The sequence below is a fragment of the Perca fluviatilis genome, chromosome 13, assembly GCF_010015445.1.
Source record: "Perca fluviatilis chromosome 13, GENO_Pfluv_1.0, whole genome shotgun sequence".
NCBI lineage: Eukaryota > Metazoa > Chordata > Actinopteri > Perciformes > Percidae > Perca > Perca fluviatilis.
The window spans coordinates 4,102,466-4,125,583 of record NC_053124.1 but is presented as its reverse complement, the minus strand read 5'-3'; the positions used below and the strand labels follow the sequence as shown (position 1 = coordinate 4,125,583).

Sequence of the window (23,118 nt, the reverse complement as noted above, 5' to 3'; positions counted from 1 at the left end):
CCCGGCCTGCTGTGAGGTAGATGGAGCTCAGTCACGGCTGGCAACGGCTGGCAACCCACAGCACTCCATACCGTCACCGTTTTGGGCTAATGGACTACGAAACGCCGCTGCTCTGACAGAGCTCCAGGGCCTCCAACTCCCCTCTTCCTGGTAGCTAAATGCCTAATGTATGTGAGTGAAAGCGCGGTCAGCGAGCTTGTTACGCCAGCATTTTTACCACAGGTTCCAGTTACTATTTTAATGTGTGTAATTATAATGTGTTGAGTTATTTAAACAAACGATTGGGGAAATAAACGCCGCTTGTCCGTGAGTCTCATTGATAGAGCCTGTGGCTGGATGGAGCTCTATCAATGAGAGCTAGCTAGCCTCCTCTTAGAATTCCTCTGGAATTCACAAAAATTAATTAACTTGAAATCGGACACCGTTGTTAGCTTTATAAGACATTTAGTTAGATGTTGTGTAAGTGGCGTGACGAAATTCAAACTGTAAATATACTCGAATTAAGGCGAAAAGGAAGCTAACTATCCGTGATTTGTAGCTAGGATTGAAGGGACAGTCACAGCTAACGAAACACCTAGCTAGCTAGTCTTCACAAATATTAACTTGAAATTGGACACCGTTGTTAGGTTTATAAGACATAGTTAGATGTTGTGTAAGTGGCGTGACGAAATTCAAACTGTAAATATACTCGAATTAAGGCGGAAAGGAAGCTAACTATCCGTGATTTGTAGCTAGGATTGAAGGGACAGTCACAGCTAACGAAACACCTAGCTAGCTTGTCTTCATAAATATTAACTTGAAATATAATATAATATTATTATATTATAATATAATAATAATAATAATACATAAGTTTTATATAGCGCTTTACATGAAACTCAAAGACGCTTTACAAACAAAAGAAAGAAAGAAAGAAACAAACAAGATGAGTGATTATTGTAAATTATGGATAGGCCAATTGAAACAAATGAGTTTTGAGCAGTTTTTTATAGGTGTTCAGTGAGTCCGAGTTTCTGATGTGGATGGGGAGTGAGTTCCAGAGAGTGGGGGCAGCTATTGCAAAGGCTCGGTCCCCCAAAGTTCGGTGGGTTGATTTGGTGATGGGTTTGAGGAGGTTTAAGTCACTAGACTAAACTAGGTTTAAGTCTGGGTTACTGGACTACCGGGGCTCGGGGCTCCGCGGAGCTGGCCGGCCGTCGGCTGCCGGCATAACTATAGTATATTTACAGTTTGAATTTAATCACGCCACTTATATTACAGCTACCCTAAGGTCTTAAAAAGCTAACGCTTGTGTCTGATTTCAATTTAATGCATTTTTGTGAATTTGAGGGGTTTCATTTGCTGCTAGTGTTCCTTCAATCCTATGGGTAAAGATCGCAGCTAGCTAGCTACACTTTTGGCATAACTATAATATATTTACACTTTGAATTTCGTCACACCACTTATTACAGCTACCCTGATGTGATGTATTGAATGTTGTTTTTTGGTGGTTGTTTTTTGATGCACGTCACTGTATAGCTGCACAAGTTGTGGGTGGACTCCAGGAAGAATAGCTGTGGCTACGGCACCAGCTAATGAGATCCCAATAAATAAAATCAAACCCTTAAAAAGCTAACGCTAATGATTTCAATTTAAAGCGTAACTCTTGCCAAAATGCAACCCAGGGTCTTTTTGTGAATGTACTTGAGTCAAACTTTCGTTTAAAAGCATATTTAGGATGGAATCGCCACTTTTAAGATTCACCGTATTTTCGTTTTTTGGTCAAATAGCCTTTTGAATTGGAGTGGTAGGGGCACTTTTATGCTAGCCTCAAAATAGTTATTTTTAAAACACTAAGAAGGCTCGACACAACATGAAACTTTCCTCGAAGTATCACTAGGAGCTCTACACCTTAACGAAAGCATTGACAACATTGTTTGTGTACCCAGAGTTTACTAAAAAAAAGGTTTTGAACAACTCACTCTCGTAGCTCTTGTTGTTTCCGGCCGCAGCCATTTTATCAGTCAAAAACAATCGATTTCCGGACTTCCGCTTCCGGTCGCATGGCGTAAGCAGAACAAGTGACCAGCTCCGTGTAAATTATATTAAGTTTTAGTTTCCAGACCAGCTAATTTCAAACAAACTGAGCCACAGCGTCCGTGATATCAAAACGTCTCAGAGGAAAGGCAGACAATACATGCAGACGACTCGGGAGGTTGAGCCTCACGCCGCCACCGCAGGAAAAAGTGAAGGTGCTAAAGCTAGCGGAGCCGGCGGGGCTAACAGGAGAATGCCCAATCTCACTAGGCAGTTTGCGTGCCGAGCTGAGATCGGAATTCAACTCGTACGGGGACACCATGCGATCATTTCTTAAAACAGAAATAGAGGGCCTTGGCAAAGAAATACGCGACAAGATCTCATCCTTGCGGGAAACAACCAAAGCGGACATGAAAACTATTCGTGACGAGCTAACGGAAAAAGTTGAGAGACTGTTTTCAATGCAGGCAGAAACAGCTAACATACAGACGGGCATTGAGCAGTCCCTCAGCGACACTTCTGACAGGCTCACGACTCTAGAGAATTCTTACCAATCTCTTGCTGCTGATCTTAAGAAACTTCAGGAAAAATACATCAATTTGGAGAACAGGAGCCGCCACCAAGACATCAGGATACTAAACATCCCAGAGGGGTCCAAAAACAACACGCCAACCGCGTTTGTGGCCAAGTTTCTGTCTAAAGTGCTTGGTGAAGAAAACTTTAACGGCCCCATCCTCGTTGATCATGCCCAGAGAAGCCTTGCCCCAAAACCACGTAATGGTGAACGACCCCGACCCATAATCGCCCGCCTTCACTACTACTCGGATAAAGAAAAGATCATGTCGTTGTCCCGGACCAAAGGTAAGCTGTCCTTCGAGGGAGCACAGGTCCATATCTTCCCCGATATGAGCCCAGAGGTAAGACGACAACGAGCAGCCTTTAATCAAGTGAAAGCCAAACTATGTGACGCTGGAATCAAGTGCAGAATGTTTTTCCCTGCCAAGCTGGAGATTACAGCCGATGGTTCCAAAATGTCTTTCACCGACCCACGGGCAGTGGAGAGGTTTATTGACAGCAACAAATCATCATCACTGGAGGAGCATTGAATGTAAGAACACTAATTTGGACACTTGTGGGTGGTAATGCTATGGCCTACACGAACTGAGTAACGGACTCTCAACCAGGTACCCCAAGAATGTGAATCCTTTTACCATTTATTTATTTATTTATTATTATTATTATTATTATTATTATTATTTTTCATTTATTTTTTGTTACTTGTTCTTACATTTTTTTACTATAAATTGAACACGTATAATTTAAATTCTTTTATTTAATTTTTTTAAATTATTACTATTATTGTTATTTTTATTTATTTAATTATTTTTTATATTTATTTGCTTCAAATTTAAGGAACCCTGGGTTATATTAGACATAGGTACTGGACAAAATATGGTTAAGAAGGTCTGGAAAACGAAACGAAATTAGTTTAACTTTCTTTTTTGGTAGGAGCTTAGTGGTAAGTCAAATGTTCGCACACCTCTCTGAGTGTATACATAACCTTTCTTTTGGGAATACGCGCTTCCTCTGTAGTTACGACAGAGCAGCTAGTTCAGGGGAGTTCAGGGTGGGAGCAAGGTTTGTTGTATTTAGGTATTTTGGTTTGTTCTGTGTTTTCACCTGCACTACAATTGAATATAACTTTGATTTTTATTGGAGATCGTCCAAAAAAACAAAACTGAGTATTTTTTTATTTTTCCAACTAAACAGTTATGACTAAAAACAATATTTTAGACTCGTCTTGTCACAAAAACTTGGGCAAAATTATTTTCTGGAATTGTAAAGGACTCAACAGACCAATTAAACGTGGAAATGTATTGACCCACCTTAAAAAATTAGAGATGGATATCGGGTTTTTACAAGAAACACACTTGAGAGATCAGGATCATAAACGGTTACGAACTAAATGGATTGGACAGATATTTCATTCTAATTTCCCGGTAAAAGAGGCACAGCTATAATTATTGGTAAGACAATTCCCTTCTCAGTATCAAAAATAATATCTGATCCTCGAGGACGATATGTTATTGTTACAGGAAAATTGTACAATAAACCAGTTACTCTAGCTAGTGTATATGCCCCTAATGTTGATGATGAGCCTTTTATTACCTCTTTCTTTACAGCATTACCTAATATTGACTCTCATAAATTGATTATTGGAGGAGATTTCAATCTGGTGTTAGACCCTATAGTTGATAGGTCATCACAAAAATCATCCAACATATCAAAGTGTGCTAAAGACATTCATACACTCATGAATACCTATACATTATTTGATCCATTTAGGGTTTTATCTCCCAACACAAGGAAATATTCTTACTTCTCTCCGGTTCACCATTCGTTTTCTAGAATAGATTTCTTCTTAATTGATTATACATATTTAACAAACATCAAACATTGTGACTACTAAGCAATTGTGTTATCTGATCATAGTCCAGTATCGTTCCACATAGAGATGGGGCATGACCCGACAACCAAAAAATGGCGGTTTAATAATGCTCTTTTATCGGATGATAAAGTAATAGAAGAACTGCAAAAACAAATTGATATATTTTTGCATACAAATGATGATCCAGAGATCAAAAGATCCACCCTGTGGGAAACATTTAAAGCATACATGAGGGGCCAGATTATTTGCTTGAATAGCTTGAAAAATAAACAGCGAAGAGAAAAAGAGTTAAGAATGACCCAAGAACTTAAGGAAATTGACAGAGTTTATGCTAATTCCCCCACATCAGACCTTTATAAAAGAAAGCAGTCATTGCAGACTGAACTCAATCTACTATACACAGCAGAAATGACAAAATTCTTGACACATTTACGACACAAAAATATTATTAGCCCGGCAAATTAAAGAAGAAGCAGCGTCAAGGTTAATTACAGAGATACGAACAGATTTCGGTCAGACAACAACCAATCCCAAAATAATAAATGACACATTTAAGAATTTCTATTCTAAATTGTACTCTTCAGAATCCAAAAATGATCCAAACTTAAGAGAACAATTTTTTGATAACCTTCAGATACCCACTGTAAATCCAGAAAACAAAAAATGATTAGAAAAACCTATTTCAAACTTAGAAATAAAACAAGCTATACAGTGTATGCAAAACTCTAAGTGCCCTGGCCCTGATGGATACAGTGTTGAATTTTACAAGGCTTTTATAGATCAACACTTCTTTTAAATGTTTATAATGAAGCATTGACTACAGGTTCTTTGCCTCCAACGTTATACGATGCATGCATCTCTTTAATCCATAAATCTGGCAAGGACCCTCTAGATCCAGGTTCATATAGACCCATAAGCCTTTTGAATGTAGATAACAAAATTTTGGCAAAGGTCTTAGCCATGTGTTTGGAAAAGGTCCTTCCAACTGTTGTGTCACCAGACCAAACTGGATTTGTTAAAGACAGGCAGTTGTTTTTTAACATCAGGCGACTGTTTAACATTATCTACACTCAAAATCCAAATAAAGAAGTATCCGAAATATTGGTCTCACTAGATGATGAGAAGGCCTTCAACAGGGTCGAATGGGATTTTCTCTTTTCGGCCCTGTCGAGGTTTGGATTTGGCCCCTACTACATTTCTTTAATTCAGCTGCTTTACGCTCAACCTAAAGCATGTGTCCACACAAATAATATGAACTCTTGCTCTTTTCCTCTTCACCGTTCAACACGACAAGGCTGCCCCTTATCTCCATTGTTGTTCGCACTGGTCATAGAACCTGTTGCTATTTTGCTGTGCTCTACAGGGGATTATAAGGGGATTGTAAGAGGAGATAAGGAGCATAAAGTATCCTTATATGTCGACGATCTGCTTCTACAGTACAGGCCAAAAGTTTAGACACACCTCATTCAATGTGTTTCTTTATTTTCATGACTATTTACATTGTAGATTCTCACTGAAGGCATCAAAACTATGAATGAACACATATGGAATTATGTACTTAACAAAAAAGTGTGAAATAACTGAAAACATGTCTTATATTTTAGATTCTTTAAAGTAGCCACCCTTTGCTTCTTTTGATAGCTCTGGAAACCCTTGGTGTTCTCTCAATGAGCTTCATGAGGTAGTCACCTGAAATGGTTTTCACTTCACAGGTGTGCCTTGTCAGGGTTAATTAGTGAAATTTTTTCCCTTATTAATAAAAAAGCAAAGGATGGCTACTTTGAAGAATCTAAAATATAAGACATGTTTTCAGTTATTTCACACTTTTTTGTTAAGTACATAATTCTATATGTGTTCATTCATAGTTTTGATGCCTTCAGTGAGAATCTACAATGTAAATAGTCATGAAAATAAAAAGTAAACGCATTGAATGAGAAGGTGTGTCCAAACTTTTGGCCTGTACTGTATATATTTCAGATCCATCTCTGTCTCTACCAAAATTATGACCATGCTATCGGACTTCGGTAAAGTATCGGGATATAAAATTAATCTGTCAAAAAGCATATTGTTCCCGATCAGCTTTGGCAAAAGATCAAGTACATACGCTCACCCCTTTTCCCTTCGCTGTTTCAGACTGTTTTAAATATCTCGGAATAAATATCACGCAGGAAATACCTGGCCTCTTCAGCAAAAACTATGTGACCCTATATAAACAAATGGAGCAACAGATCTCTCGATCTCTCTCGCTGGCTGAATAAATGTTATCAGAATGAATGTTTTACCGAAATGTTTATTTTTATTTCAGTGTGTTGCAATTTTGATTAATAAGACATTTTTTGCCAAAATAGATTCTTTAGTTGCGTCCTTTATTTGGAAAAAAAGACACCAAGAATTAAAAACATTTCCAGGATGTTTCCGGGAGTGGACGCCTCTTGTGAACGTTGTGGCTATACCCCTGCTTCATTGTCACATACATTTTGGAACTGTACCCACATCACCCTTTATTGGTCTAAAATAATTGAGACTTTGTCAGCAATTTTTAATGTTAGACTCCCAGCAGATCTAGTAATGTCATTATTTGGTGTTGTACCTGCAGACATACATTTGAACAGCTCACAAATTAATGTATTGTGTTTTGTGATGTTACTAGCCAGACGTCTAATTTTACTAAACTGGAAAAATAAAATTCGTCCTACTCATCAAAACCTTCTTAGAGACGTAATGCAATATTTACAACTGGAAAAAATGAAATATTCTTTAAGGAAAAAAGAACAAACATTTTACTCAATTTGGCAACCTTTTATTAATTATTATAACATGTAAATTTGGACGGCCCTCCTAATGCCTGATTTGATATATTTTTACTTAATACTTCAAGTGTGTGCAGGATTTTTCTTTTTTTTAACGTTTTGTTTTGTTTTCTGTTTATATACATACATATACAAATTATATATATTGTAAGTGAATTGTATAAATCTGTTGGAAAATGGTAATAAAAATAACTGGGAAAAAACAAAACAAAAAAAACCAATCGATTTCCGAATGCAACATAACAGGGAGGAGAGTAAAGATGGAAAGCTCCTAAAGCTTAGTTCCATATAAATGCACGGATTATTTCTTGTTTTGTCCTTACTGAAAAACAATATTGACCTTATAGTTGAAAAAGGAGCCTCATATGGAGTCCGTTCATTCGCATTCGAATATTGACTTGTTTTGACTGCCGAGGTGGTAGCAGCTGGAAACAACAAAAGCTACGGTGAGTTGTTCTAAACCTTTCTTTTTAGTAAACTCTGGGTACACAAACAATGTTGTCAATGCTTTTGTTAAGGTGTAGAGCCCCTGATGATACTTCGAGCAAGTTTCATGTTGTGTCGAGCCTTCTTAGTGTTTTAAAAATATGCACCTTGGCTGATAAGGGCACAAGGTTTGTCAGTGTTTCCTCTAATATTGGCTGTATTTTCAGTCACTTTATGATATGCCTTTTAAGAGTTTTACGGACTTGGAGAGGAGTATCTGCAAGTAAAGCTAGCATGTCAACATGTTTGCCTGCAGTTAATATTACCAGGCCTGTTTAGCTACATGAAACGGTGTAACTTGAGAGATAGAAATGCAATTACTACAGTATATTGGATGTGACAGAAGATTCAAAGGAGAATCATTTTATATTTAATTTAATATTTTATTAGGCCTTTAATTTAGGTTGATTTCTGCAAAGAGAGTGAATAACCCATCCAACCATGAAGAATATCTTTGAGCCGGGGAAAAACTCAGAATCAAATGAAAACCTTGTTTACATTTTGAATATTAAGTCAAAGAGTAGTAATAAACTATGAATCATTGTTTAGTAATGCTTATTCAGCACTGTGTTAGTTAAGGTGCATATGTGTTCAACTTTACAATAAGGCTATCAAAGAGCATTACTGACTAGAGATGCACTGATTACAATTTTTAGGCCGATTCCGATTTCCGATTCTTCATTGAATTCAATTAATTGAAAATTCATTTTTTCTAACCACTTTAAAGAACACACATATTTATTTTCTATCTTTTCTTTAACAGAAAATTTTACATTTTGCTTACAACATACAACAGTTTTTAATTGATAATTGATCACTATAAAATAAACTATATAAATTAATCCTGGTGTAGGAAATTCACACATATCTAAAGTGCAATGTTGTGAAAGAACCATTTCCTTCTTTTCACATTCATCTAAAAAATTTGATATATTTAGCAAACTAAACTTATGTATGAAAACAAGGAAAACAGGTAATGGCAATAAAATATATAAATAAAAAATAAAAATAAAATAAATATAGCCTTGAAGTATAAAGATATTTCTCAAATCACACACACAGGCCTGTTTGAACGTCAACAGTAACGTTACCAGAAAACAGCGTGTAGTTCCTTTTTTAGCAAGTTTGCTTTATTGGTCATTGTGCATAAATATTAACAATACCGTTGCTGTCAACGGGCTTATCTGCTAACATTAGCTACCGGCGGTTACCTGGGAACAATCCAGCAAATAGACGGTACCCTAGTGTGCCGTTACCTGAAACAGATGATTTAACATCACTGCTCCTTTTACACACAGTTTAGCAACAAAACTAAATGATCAGGGAAGATTATTACGTTTTTAATGTTGGTTTTGAGCACTATGCTATGGAGGAAATATTTATTCATAATTCAAATTGAAAGTCCAAAGACAAATTGAAAGTCCAAAGAGAAAACGAAGCGAGATCAAATTAAAAATATTATTTATTTTTTTAATTTTCCATTTGGCTTATCCATTTGGATTTAATGATTGGCTTTAATTGATTCCAATTTAACATTGGCTTAATTTTGATGTAATATTTGGCTTTTTGTTTTCAATTTAACATTGGCTTTTAATTTTGATTTAATATTTGGCTTTTCATTTTCAATTTAACATTGGCTTTTAATTTTGATTTAATATTTTGCTTTTCATTTTCAATTTAACATTGGCTTTTAATTTGGATTTAATATTTGGCTTTTCATTTTCAATTTAACATTGGCTTTTAATTTGGATTTAATATTTGGCTTTTAGATTTCAATTTAATATTGGCTTTTGATTTGGACTTGACACATGTCAATGTAAATGAGGAGGCATGGTCCAAAGGCTGGTGGGAGGGTCTGAAACGAAAGGGGTGCAGAGGAACCTTATGAACAGCAGGGGGAGCTGACTGTTGGGGATCACACTGTTGAGAATCTGTCTGCAGCTTCACCACCAGGCTGGTTTGGCCTCTTATTTCACATGATAGAAACTGATGATGTAGGCTAAACACAAACGGCATTTAATGCAACAACAGTGAAGTTTTCGTGTAGTTATAATTAGGCCTGTGTTAGTGAGGACTAGATTAGGACTGTATTTAAAGCGGATTCTGGTTTCCAACTTTGCCCTAGGTGTGTCTGTTTAAAACACGGACGGACACAACTTCTCTCTTTTGATGTTTTATTTAATTAAGCAGCAGTAGAAACATGGGTGTGGGTAGCTCTGCTACGTGTGTTTGTGTGTGGTCAGATCTCGAGGACACACACAATCTCAACCTGGTAGTCAGTCATCGTCCGAACTGCGACCTCTCCTTTTTCTTTCTCTCACTTTTTTCTCCGGGTGGTGCGCGCAGTGTGAGGTGCGTGTCCGCGCTATTCTGCGACATGTAGCCTACTCTCAACTATGACTCCTGATTGACAGCCTTTTGTACAGCCCGTGTAGGCTACTTTTTCGTTCATTTGATTTTCAATTTTGAAACGATATCCAAATTTGAAAAATGGGTTATTTTAAACCTTGTTAATATTGATGACCATATGTTCAAATGGAAAACGAGCCATATTTCAGGAAATCAACTTGTCAATGATTCTCTGAGAGACTTCCAGCTGACAGCGGTGTCTGTGAGCATCACTGGCGGCCAGCAGGGAGATGATCCCGGCTTCCACCAGCTGGCTGTCCCGTCAGACTGAAGCTTCTGACATCATCGCATAAAATGTGCAATTGGCCATCAATTTTTGTTAAACTGGCCATATTCAAACTCTACACAGTTAATTTCTCGCATAAAAAAGTCTCAGAAGTGAATTTAGTGGTGAAAAGGCCGTCAATCAGTAGTGATTGTTGTGAGTAGGCTACATTAGTGCTTTCCGACCGGAGGGATTTTTGCAGTTCCTAACAGAACGTTCGTAGAACACTTTTTTTCATAGTGTTCCGACCGTTCTCTTGATACATTAATGGGGATTTTTAAGTTCCTCTGGCCGCAGTACCGTAGTTCTTACAGCTCCTACTCAGGCGCGGTAACCTATTTTTGACGAGGGGTGCTGAATAACAAAATAATGGTTGTCTGATGATTTCAACCCTCAAGAAACGTTAACATTATGACAGCTTAGGTACTACTCATTATTTATTTAAGGGGCTACCCGAAGAGCTTTGGGTTCTTTAGAAGAATTTAACTTCACCCTCCCTTTTCGCCAGCGATACTTTTTCTATGACCCTGCAAAATGATCGGGGAAAAGACCCCCTCTACAATTTATTGATGCCTTCTGTACTGATTTGCGCATGGCAAAGACGTACAGATAATAGTTGATTTTCTACAGCTGTGGCATACGTGCCTTAACCTCTGCGTTCTCATCTTACGCATCACACTCCACTGTTATGGTGTGGTGGCCATTTCAGTAGATTTACTCACTAACATTGCTGTGGAAACATAATAAGTATGGAAACTAAATGCACACTTCCTGGATTACTACATTACTTCAAATACTAAGTTACTCCTCTAGTAAACTAGTATTCACATGAAATAAAACAATAAAACATTGAAACCATTCAGCAAGGCCCTATGGGTAATAACAAATTCAACACGTGAACTGGTTGTTATGGACTCGTCACTAGGCTTCCTCAGTCATTGTATAGTTTATCCTCATGCCCTTTTGGCTGCTGCTTGCTAACGTTATTTCAGACTCTGGCTCTACAGCTGCCCCAACAGAGTTTGCCTCAGCGGTGGACGAGGAAACATCAACTGTAACATCTACACATAAAATCTTGCTAAATTTAGCCGCATTACTATGCCGGAAGAAAAAAATCTTGTATCCTTTTCTGCAACATACTCTTCTCTACAACTAACGTTCCAGTCAACTAGTCTCCTAAAATAAAAATGACTGAGGAAGCCTAGTGACGAGTCCATAGCAACCAGTTCACGTGTTGAATTTGTGCCAATTGCACATTTTCTCCTATGTTGTCAGAAGCTTCAGTCTGACGGGACAGCCAGCTGGTGGCAGCCGGGATCGTCTCCCTGCTGGCTGCCAGTGATGCTTACAGACACCACTGTCAGCTGGAAGTCTCTCAATAGAATCATGGACAAGTTGATTTCCTGAAATATGGCTCGTTTTCCATTTGAACATGTTGTCATCAATATTAAAAGGAGAATTCCGGTCGATTTCAACCCGTAGCTCTGTTGTTTGTAAATCAGGAGTACTGTCAGTAGCGAGAAAAACGAAAACAAACGGTGCCGCTTACACAGAGTTATCCTCCTGCTAGATTTTGCACCCAACAGTCTTAAACAAGGCTTAAACAGGGCAAGTTTTAAACGTGTTTTTAGCCTCTAAACATGTTCGAAATGCCATTACTAGTGCTTAGCCATGTGCAGTTATTCCTTACGAGGGAACACAGCGAATTTGACGGCAGTAGATGTGACAGAAAGGCATAAAAGTTGTGTTAATCCTTACCTCTGTTTATATACTGCTTTCCGGTCAAGTCCTCACCAATCGAGTGCCGATCTCATACAATAAAATATTCCAAAATGCATTTTTTCCACAAAAAAACGATTTGCCAAGGTCCTGTCCATAGTAATGAGCATGTATCAACAGGCTGTAACCTGACACCGCAGTGAAGCGAGCAGACCTGCAGTTTAAGAGTTCAGGAGCTCATTTGCATAGGTGACCTAGCAACGGCGGAGCCTGCCTGTCGGCAGAAGCAGGGAGGAGCTCACAGAGCTGACAGACGGAGCTTGGAGTTAGATCAGGGCTAATATGAGAAAATGGTTCGAGTTTGTGCCTTTCCAAATTGCGGCAACCAAATGAAGAGATATTTGAGCTTGAGCTTTCACCGTCTACCCCTCCGCAACCGGGAGATTTTACAGTTGTGGCTGGTTGCACTTCATCTTGATGTGCAAACTCCCTTGCGAACATTACGTGAGAGAGATTACCGTGTTTGCAGCGAACATTTTGATGAGGACGACTTCACCGAAAAGAGCGTCAAGTCCCGGTATCTGATGGCAAATGCCATTCCAAAAGCGAAAAGACCAGCTGCAGACAAATTGGAGGTAACGTCTTTATGATTTATACTTTCCAAGGCTGAAGTAATACTCAAACTTTTTTTTCCTGTGAAGAAATGTTTCGCAAAACACCACTAAATGTTGTAACTACCGTTGCTGAGATTGTAACCCGTTTATGATATTACCGACATGTAGGCTAATTATAGTAATGAGTTATATTACTGCGTTACAGCAAAAATTAATATATTACTGTAATTGCCTTACTCCCAACACTGATTATGATAGATGCATCCTCAATGTTACGGTTTTGGCCACTGAGTCTGACTACAATGTTCCTTCTCCTTCTTACTTATTTAGGGGACACCATCCAGTGACATTGAGACAGAGTTAGCTACAGTGCCACAGTCAACTCCCAAGAAGGCGTCAAGCAAATCTGGTCATCCAGCCAGTTTCAAAATACTTCTTTCGAGTCCACAGACAAAAACCCCAAAACAACGTACAAAGCCTTCATTATCTGGCATATATTTAGCACTCCCTCCTTCATGGCAACAAACAGTAAGTTGTTTTAATTATGTAACCTTTTTGCTATTACAAACATTTTCCTGTATTGTTATTACAAGGTTATTTATATTACTTTATGTTGTGAATTGAAGGACCAGGCTGCCACTGCATCTAGCCCATCTTTAAATGCCCCCCACACAGCCAGTGGACATCAGATTCTGTCTCAAGTGAGTTGAATACCTTTTCTTTTTGTTATTTATATTACAGTTAGCTGTGTCGAGATAATCCTTATAAATGTCATAATCATGTTGTAACTACAAACAGATATCTCAAACATCATTGGAATGTCATCCTTTTTTGTGAATTGTAGGACCTAAGTGCTTCTGCATCTAGTCCATCTTTGACTGTCCCCTGCACAGCCAGTGAAGATGTGTCACAAGTGAGTGTAATGTATTTTCTTTGTTTTTGCACAGCTGCCGACTATGTATGTCCTAATAATGCTTGATGTTGTATGTATGACTGAAAAAGTCAGAATCTGCCTTAGAGTTGTAGATATTGTCCTCTGATCTGAAATTAGTATTGTGAATTGTAGGAGCAGGGTTCTGATGCATGTACTCCGCCTTTGACTACTCCCCATACAGCCAGTGTAGATGTGTCGCAACTGACTCCAATATTTGTCTTCAAAGTTTTTGTAAAACTGCCAGTTTTGTCTTGATGATAAAAATTAAAAATTAAATCTGTTTTCACATTTAAAAATTTCCAATAGGGAGGCACAGAACATTCTGATGTGTTGGAGATGAGCACAAGCCTTGGGGAAATGGCTGTACAGGATCCGTCGGACACCAGTTATGCTATATCCAGCGACACACCCCCATCTAGCAAAGACTCTTTTTCTGATTCCGCCTCGGCCAGTGGAAATGGAAAGAAGTGGTCTGAAAGAAAATAGCTTGTAAACGAGTCAAAACTATTAGAACTATTTGCTCTCTGCAGAACATGTGGCTCTGCCATTGAAGACAAAACAATTATTACTCAGTCCAGCCAAATCCGAGTTCAGTGGAATTGCATAAATGAACACTCCGGAACATGGTCTTCATGTCCTGACATCAGAGGAATGCCAGCAAGCAATCTCATAATCAGTGCAGCCACCTTCTTTACCGGCACCACCCACACCACCATAATGGACTGGGCTGAACTTTTCCACACATCGATTCCAAAGAAAACACAGTTTTATGCACTTCAGTCTTCCTAATTGATACCAGTTATTCAAGAAGCATACCAAACGCAGCATGAGCAAATAATAAAGCGCCTCGTAGAGCATTCAAACTCAGGACAAAAAGTTGAGCTCTGTGGTGATGCGAGATGCGACAGCCCAGGTAAGCATGATGCTTCAACTGCAAATCATAACCATATGAGTTGTGCAGTTAAACAACATACCAAGTCATGACAACCATATAATGTAGTTACCTCTGTATGAATCTTTTTCACACATCAGGTTTCAGTGCCAAATATTGCACGTACTCTTTTCAGGACGATGCCACAAAAGAGATTGTACACTTTGAATTTGTTCAGGTAAATTAGTGTGTATAACTATGTAATGAAACACAAACTTGGGTGTCTCACATGCATTGGTTTCAACACAGTTTGGACATGGTTTGTACAATGTTATTCTCTAGGTAACCGAAGCAAGCAGCTCTGTGGCCATGAAGGTGTTGGGTTTCCAGACGGGTCTGGATTATCTACTTGAGAGGGGAGTGGATATTGAAGTGATAACCACTGACAGATCTCCATCCATCCGAAAACTGCTGAGGGACAACTACAGGAGTATACGGCATGAACTTGACCCCTGGCATGTCAGTAAGAGTAAGTGGTTTATGCGGACAAGAAAATGCTGCATTTTCTTACTCAATAAAATTGCATGGGCTCTGTTCACTTTATGTAGCTAACTTCATATACTGTACATCCTTGAATGATGTTTGGTATAGGTGTGAAGAAAAAACTTGTGTCCATTTCCAACAAGAAGGATAACAAAGACCTCCGTCCTTGGATCAAGGCCGTTACCAACCATCTTTACTGGTCATGTTACACAAGCAAAGGTGACAAAGAGGTAATTCTAAATAGTTGTGTCTGCCATTCACTAATAATCTATTAGACACCACATTCCCATCAGTGTTTAATAACATTGGAATGAAAAATCTGAGAGCAAACATAAGCTCAGTGAACAGATTATATTTTTTTTTACATTTCACCAACTTTCATGTCTTTGTTTGTGTAGGACTGTGTAAGAAGATGGACATCACTTCTCTTCCACATCTGTGGTGTACATAGATGGGAAGAGGATGGTGTTCAGTACACCTGCGGTCACCCAACCCTGACAGAAGAGCATCAGAGGCGAAAGAGGTGGCTGAAGTCAGATTCATCACCTTTTTTATGTCATGCAGTTTAGTGCTTAGAAATGGTAAAATGTACCTTGTTGTGAGTGCTGATATCATTATCATCACAGCCACCCTCTAGTGACAGTACCACTAGAGTACTTCTAAGAAACACCTTGATCTACAGACAAACACTTTATAGTCACTACTGTTGAGTTTAAAAAAGTTGGTTGTGTTTGAGAAACAATATACTGTAAGTTTAAATGAATTATATGTACACTGCAGCTAGGCAGAACACATTGTATACTGATTAGACCTAATCAGCATTTGACTGGCTCACACCATCCCAACCTTCTAAAGAATAATTACATCATGTCTGCCATTCAGCATACATGAGGAAGCTCCTTGTCCTCACACAAGGAGACCTGTTGTTTAAACAGCTTTGGGAGCCACACCCTGATGTCTTGAGCTAGATTAGATCAAAAATGCATATACCTGTAAACTTGAATAGAATTGGCACTACCATTATAAAGAGCTTCATCTGTGACCTGGAGTAACCTGGGAATTCAGAGTTCTTTTGGAGACTTCTGAACAATAGAGACATTTTTTCTTTTAGAAACCTCCTACTGCTCTAAAGTAATATCTGTTACTGAGTGACTGCTGCAGTCTAATATTGTTTTTACCATGTCATTGTCATTCATTTTTATAAAATCTTTTATGTTGAATTTTCATTGAACCAAGCCTCACTCCTTCCTCATCAATCCAACAAACACGTCTTCAATTTTTAAATTTTCAACACTACATAACCATCATATGCTGCATTTACATTGGTTCTGAGGACATGGTGGAATGTGTGTGTGTGTGTGTTTTTCCATTTACACAGGATCTCTGGAAGTGTTCCATGCAGTTATGCTGAAGTATGCAGAGAAACGACTGCACTTTGGTTATGACAGCATGAGGGCTCGCACACAACTTGCCATAATAGATCACAACAGTAACATCGGCAGACCACTTGCTATAACACAACAAGGTATGATATAAGACAATGTTCCGATTGGGAACGTTGATGATTAGAATGTAGTTGAGGACTAGAATATGGTAATGTTTGGGACTATGACATATGTGTTTTATAGCCCAGTAGTTACTAGCAGTATACCATTATTTCTTATTCCTATTTCTTATTTTTTTTTTTCTTTTCAGGACAACCAAAGTACAAAGTTGTCTACTCGCGACAGACTCAGCAATGGGTGGCAAAGCCCACGTATGAACGTACAACTCAGGCCTTCCGCAATGACCTGATGGAGCGTGTCTGGAGGAGGAGAGAAGACAGGACCATAGTTCTCTCCGAGCCCTTACCCCATCATCGACGGAGAAGAAGGCGACTGCTTCGCAACATAGCCCCAGTTCCACGGCCGGATAAGAGTGAACTGGTTGCTCAAACCAGGTCGCGTTATATGAGCATGTTCTAGGCCTAGGAAAAGAGCACTGAACTATTTTTTCTTTGTACACTTCAGACTATGTTGCAGCATGATTATGTATAAAGCCACACACTGCACTGTACATACTTTACCTTGATTGTGTCTAGATTTTGATATTGTAATTTAATTTTTGTTGTTGAAGTAAAGAGAAAAAAAGCACAAATGTAATGTGTACTGTTATATTATAAAAACAATGATAACAGGCAGGTGTTAGCAATATATTATAGAACTGTACAATTTACTTACAATTTACTTATTCAACTTTACTTGTACAATACACATATTATTACTGTTTCCTAATAGAACTGTACAATTGCTTTGCTTATTCCTAGTAATGGCAATACCAAGTATTAGTACTAGAAATAATACTTTTAGACTCCGAAAATGTCCTCTGCCTCCTTGAATCCTGTATAACTTCCAGTGGGGGAGGGGTACTCTTCTCTGATTGCTGCTATAACACAGGTAGGTAATGTTCTTCTGGTGCCACGGCCAAGGCGCTCTCCTCTCAGAACTCACTCCAAAATCACCCGGTAGGCCACGAGTCTGCATTGGCTGAGAGGGCGAGCTTTGGTTATTTCACTAAAGAAGTGGCGCATCTCTTTATAATAAATAATAATACATTTCATTTATATAACGCTTTTCATGGTACTCAAATACACTACAGTAAAAACCATCACATATATTACATTAAAAATAGATAAGCAATAAAACCAACACATACAACAATCATATTTAGAAGCAATTAAAAACAGTAGCTAACTATCAGGTGAGACATGGAGGATTATTGTATGTGGAAAGCTAATCTAAAGAGGTGTGTTTTGATTAGTGTTTTTAATGTGTATTTACAAAAAAATAAATAAAAAAGGAACCTAAGCTAGGATAGAGTTACGAAAGCCTGTTGTACTCACTCATTAGACAGCTGGCCATCAGGTCCGTCCGGTTTAGGCCGCTTCTTCCAATTTACTTTTGGGACAAAAAAAAACGCTTCCAGAACATCCTTGTAAATCAAATGGGGAAACCTCTCCGTATGGGCGAAACATTGTCCATTATCTGGGGAGCCGTCCAGACCAGGCTGTATGAGATCCCATTCCTTACAGCACAGGCTTTCTTCCTCGGTGGTCATTGCGATACAGTACCCACAGGAGCACCACCATGTCCCTGCACGTCGTGGCCTTGAAGTAGCAGCCTCTGCCTGCTCCTCTGTTTGTGCCCTTCTCTCAACAAGCTCTTGTGCCAATAACTCTTCGTCTGTATATCCAGGTTCGAAAAGATAACCCCGACCATCAAACTCCAACCTCCTCCGTGTGTTACGCATTGGATTGGGATGAACTATCCATCTGAGCTGATATTATACACTGACACAATCTCGTTATTATCCCAAAGCTCCGTCTTCGTCTCTCTCTCAGCTGCCAGTGTGAGTCTCCACCGTTGCTAGGTAACAGTTGTTCATGCGCGATAGCTCTTGAACTTTTGAACTGCAAAAGGGTCGCTCTGTTCTGCTGGGTGAGCAGTGGTGTCAGGTTACAGCCTATTGATACATGCTCAATACTATGGACAGGACCTTGGCAAATCGTTTTTTTGTGGATATTGGATTGTATGAGATCGGCACTCGATTGGTGAGGACTTGACCGGAAAGCAGTACATAAAGAGAGGTAAGGATTAACACAACTTTTATGCCTTTCTGTCACATCTACTGCCGTCAAATTCGCTGTGTTCCCTCGTAAGGAATAACTGCACATGGCTAAGCACTAGTAATGGCATTTCGAACATGTTTAGAGGCTAAAAACACGTTTAAAACTTGCCCTGTTTAAGCCTTGTTTAAGACTGTTGGGTGCAAAATCTAGCAGGAGGATAACTCGGTGTAGGCGGCACTGTTTGTTTTCGTTTTTCTCGCTACTGACAGTACTCCTGATTTACAAACAGAGCTACGGGTTGAAATCGACCGGAATGCTCCTTTAACAAGGTTTAAAATGACCCATTTTTCAAATTTGGATATCGTTTCAAAAATCGGAAATCAAATGAACGAAAAAGTAGCCTACACGGGCTGTACAAAAGGCTGTCAATCAGGAGTGATAGTTGTGAGTAGGCTACATGTTGCAGAATAGCGAGAACACGCACCTCACACCGCGTTCACAACCCGGAGAAAAAAGTGAGCGAAAGAAAAAGTCGCAGTTTGGACGATGACTGACTACCCGGTTGAGATTGTGTGCGTGTGTGTCCTCGAGATCTGACCACACACAAACACGTAGCAGAGCTACCCACACCCATGTTTCTACTGCTGCTTAATTAAATAAAACATCAAAAGAGAGAAGTTATCTCCGTCCGTGTTTTAAACAGACACACCTAGGGCGAAGTTGGAAACCAGAATCAGCTTTAAATACAGTCCTAATCTAGTCCTCACTAACACGGGCCCAATTATAGTAACTACATGAAAACTTCACTCTTGTTGAATAAAATGTCGTTTGTGTTTAGCCTACATCATCAGTTTCTATCATGTGAAATAAGAGGCCAAGCCAGCCTGGTGGTGAAGCTGCAGACAGATGCTCAACAGTGTGCTCCTCAGCAGTCAGCTCCCCCTGCTGTTCATAAGGTGCCTCTGCACCCCTTTCATTTCAGACCCTCCCACCAGTCTTTGGGCCACGCCTCCTCACGCCTCCCACATTGACATGTGTCAAGTCCAAATCAAAAGCCAATGTTAAATTGAAATCCAAAAGCCAAATATTAAATCCAAATTAAAAGCCAATGTTAAATTGAAAATGAAAAGCCAAATATTAAATTGAAAATGAAAAGCCAAATATTAAATCCAAATTACAAGCCAATGTTAAATTGAAAATGAAAAACCAAATATTAAATCCAAATTAAAAGCCAATGTTTAATTGAAATCAAAAAGCCAAATATTAAATCCAAATTAAAAGCCAATGTTTAATTGAAATCAAAAAGCCAAATATTAAATCCAAATTAAAAGCCAATGTTAAATTGGAATCGAAATGCCAAATATTAAATCCAAATTAAAAGCCAATATTTAATTGAAATCAAAAAGCCAAATATTAAATCCAAATTAAAAGCCAATGTTAAATTGGAATCGAAAAGCCAAATATTAAATCCAAATGGATAAGCCAAATGAAAAAAAGAATAAAAATAATAATATTTTTAATTTGATCTCGCTTCGTTTTCTCTTTGGACTTTCAATTTGTCTTTGGACTTTCAATTTGAATTATGAATAAATATTTCCTGCATACTATGCATCCCCACTAACCTGCAAAGCGTTTTAAACAGTAACATTAATACAACGTGTCGGAGGAATACAGCAACTCTTTTTTTATACAGCGTCTCCTACAGCAGTCGTCAGAGGCAGAGAGACCACATCATTCGCTAACGTTAGCTTCTTGTCTCATCTGGGGTCTGATAAACAGTAAATTCATCAAAGTCAGTGTGCCCAACGCTATTTTCCGATAAACTGTAGCTGTCATATTTCACAGGACCCACGTGAGTGCGGTTTTCATGTTCCAGTTTTTCAGCCTCAGACGGGAGAGAGAGAGCGGCTGACCATTCGCCTGAGATCAGTAGAGCAGACAGCTATGCAGAGCCGTGTATAATTACGACTTTATGACATTTCATAAACAGCTGATTGAGCGGCAGTGCGCCATTGCTACTTCCATATAGTGGAAACCCTGCATGTGCACGTGTGGTGCTGATGTTGCATGATGTAAATCATGCGGCGCTCAAGTGAATTTGACCGGCATAAAATCGGCATATGTCAGACTGACTGGCAGGTCGCCGGTCATGGCCGACGACGGGAAAATCTGCCAATTCCGGTCACCAGCCGGTCAATCGGTGCATCTCTATTAATAACTATTTAGTTATGGTTTAGTAATGCTTATTCTGTATTGTTATACATTAATTGTTAGTTAAGGTGCATATGTTCTCAACTTTACAATAAAGTTATCAAAGAGCATTAATAACTGTTTAATTATGGTTTAGTAATGCTTATTCAGTATTATTATACATTAATCAAGTGACCAGTTATGGTTAGGTAATGATTATATAGCATGCACAATAATTGATATAGGTTGGGCTTTAAGTTAATGTCTACATGAAGACAAAGGAACAAGCAAACCTTTGCATGGAGACTATAGAGTCTTTTCACTGATCCCACCCTCTACCCAAAGTAAGTCATATGTTGGAGGATGGACAAATATATTGGACAAAAGTAGAGAACCATCCGTATTTCCGTGTATGTTTTTTTTAAGAGCAAAAAAGAGCCGTCAAATGCCATGTATGTCTTTACACTTATTTGGCCATTAAAGCTGATTCACATTCTGAATATATATCCAGTACTACTTCATATAAACAGCTGCTCTCTTTCTTTACCACACAAATAGACAGACTCTAATAGCCAAGGCTGTCTACCACCCATACAGGCATTTTCCATTTGTCCTGGCTCAGGACATTACAATATTGTCTAATAACAGCCCATGAGAAGGTGGAGAGGCGTGGATCATCTGTTTCTGCCACACAGAGAGGACCAGTGGCAGTTCCCAGGCCCACATTGAGCTGTTTATCCAGCTGCTACTCCGCCACGGGAGGCAAAACCTGTTGTTGTATGGCAACAGGCTTTGTGCTGGATCTATTAAACCTGCACTGTGCTCGTCTGGCATGTGTCTTCATTATTACTGTTGACTAAAACCATTTCAAGTAGAGTCACAATGCGAGTAACAAAAGCTGTAAGTGGATCCACAGGGAATGGACAAAATAGAAGGAATATCTTATAATAGGTAATTGACAGGTATTGATTGCAGACGGACGTGCCGACGTGTAAGGTGAGCGTATTGTGTCACTTCCGGTGTTCCCTTGTTATAAACGCTAGTTTGCTGCTCCGGCAAAAACTTACTGAACTCTGCTTCACTGTTTAAATTAGCGGCTATTTGCCTGGATTGCATTTGAATTACAATTGTTTTACTCAAGCACTTATACTTAGCCTCACTTACAGTGACTGACTCGCTGAATTTACAATTGTTAAAACACTGTTAGCTACTTTAGCTTAGCCATTAGCAATGGCTAATTCCTCTCCCTCTCCTGCTCTTTCTTGCTCTGTGTGTCAAATGTTTAGCTATTCCTCTGCCTCCTTTAGTGATAACGATACATGTAATAAATGTAATATATTCGCTGTTTTGGAAGCAAGGCTTAGTGAATTTGAGTCACGGCTCCGCACCATGGAATCAGAATTGTATGCTTCCGTAGCTAGCCAGCACCATGTAGTTAATGCGGGCCAACATACTGTAGCTTCTGTAGTCTCTGCTAGCTGTCCCCCGACAGACCCCGAGCAGCCGGGCGAGTGGGTGACTGTCCGAGGGAAGCGTAGCGTTAGATCTAGACCAGGGAGCGCACATGATGACGGTCGCTCTAAACCGAAGCGTCTTCGCCTCTCTAACAGTTTCTCCCTACTCAGCGATACACCCGCTGAGAAGCCAGTTCTGGTTATTGGGAGCTCTATACTGCGATATGTGAAGCCAGCGGCCCCGGCGGCTACAGTAGGCCTACCTACGGTCATATGTGTCCCCGGGGCTGGAGCGGGCGATATAGAAACCCATCTAAAGCTGCTGGCAAAAAAGAACCGTAAATACAGTAAGATCATACTTCACGTAGGTGGTAATGGTCGTAAATCGGAGATCACTAAAATGAATGTTGAGTCACTTTGTGCATACGCAAAGACAATGTCGGACTCAGTAGTCCCCTGCCAAACCTGACCAATGATGAAATGTACAGCCGTACGTCATCCTTACACCGCTGGTTGTCGGGGTGGTGCCCAGCTAATGATGTGGGCTATGTGAATAACTAGAGGGCGTTCTGGGGAAAGCCTGGTCTGATTGAGAGAGACGGCATTCATCCCACCTGGGACGGTGCCGCTCTCATATCAAAAAATCTGAACGAGTTTATCAGACATAAACCATGACAACCCAAGTTTGATATTAGTAATCAGAGGTGCAGTGCAATGTGCCCCTCTGTGCTTCCGTTGGAGCAGTCGCCCA

At 39.3% G+C, this 23,118-nt stretch overlaps 2 protein-coding genes across 3 annotated transcripts in view; one reads left to right on the top strand and one right to left on the bottom strand.

Annotated features, from left to right (window-relative positions):
- The window catches only part of lrrc3b (leucine rich repeat containing 3B), a 68,154-nt gene that overhangs the window by 19,581 nt on the left and 25,455 nt on the right, over nt 1–23,118 (bottom strand). Inside the window, exon 1 of one of the 2 annotated variants that reach the window (XM_039820185.1) lies at nt 17,998–18,019. The exons of the other annotated variant lie outside the window; for it this stretch is intronic. The gene's annotated coding sequence lies outside the window, so the exon portion shown is untranslated. Of the gene's footprint in view, nt 1–17,997; nt 18,020–23,118 lie in introns of those variants that run through there. 2 annotated transcript variants of the gene reach the window in all.
- LOC120571302 (putative protein TPRXL) lies at nt 150–14,494 on the top strand. The gene is made up of 5 exons (XM_039820186.1): nt 150–171; nt 13,099–13,296; nt 13,395–13,469; nt 13,613–13,681; nt 14,009–14,494. Exons 1-5 carry the CDS (start codon nt 166–168, stop codon nt 14,186–14,188), a joined length of 528 nt encoding a protein of 175 aa, XP_039676120.1. The 5' UTR covers nt 150–165; the 3' UTR covers nt 14,189–14,494.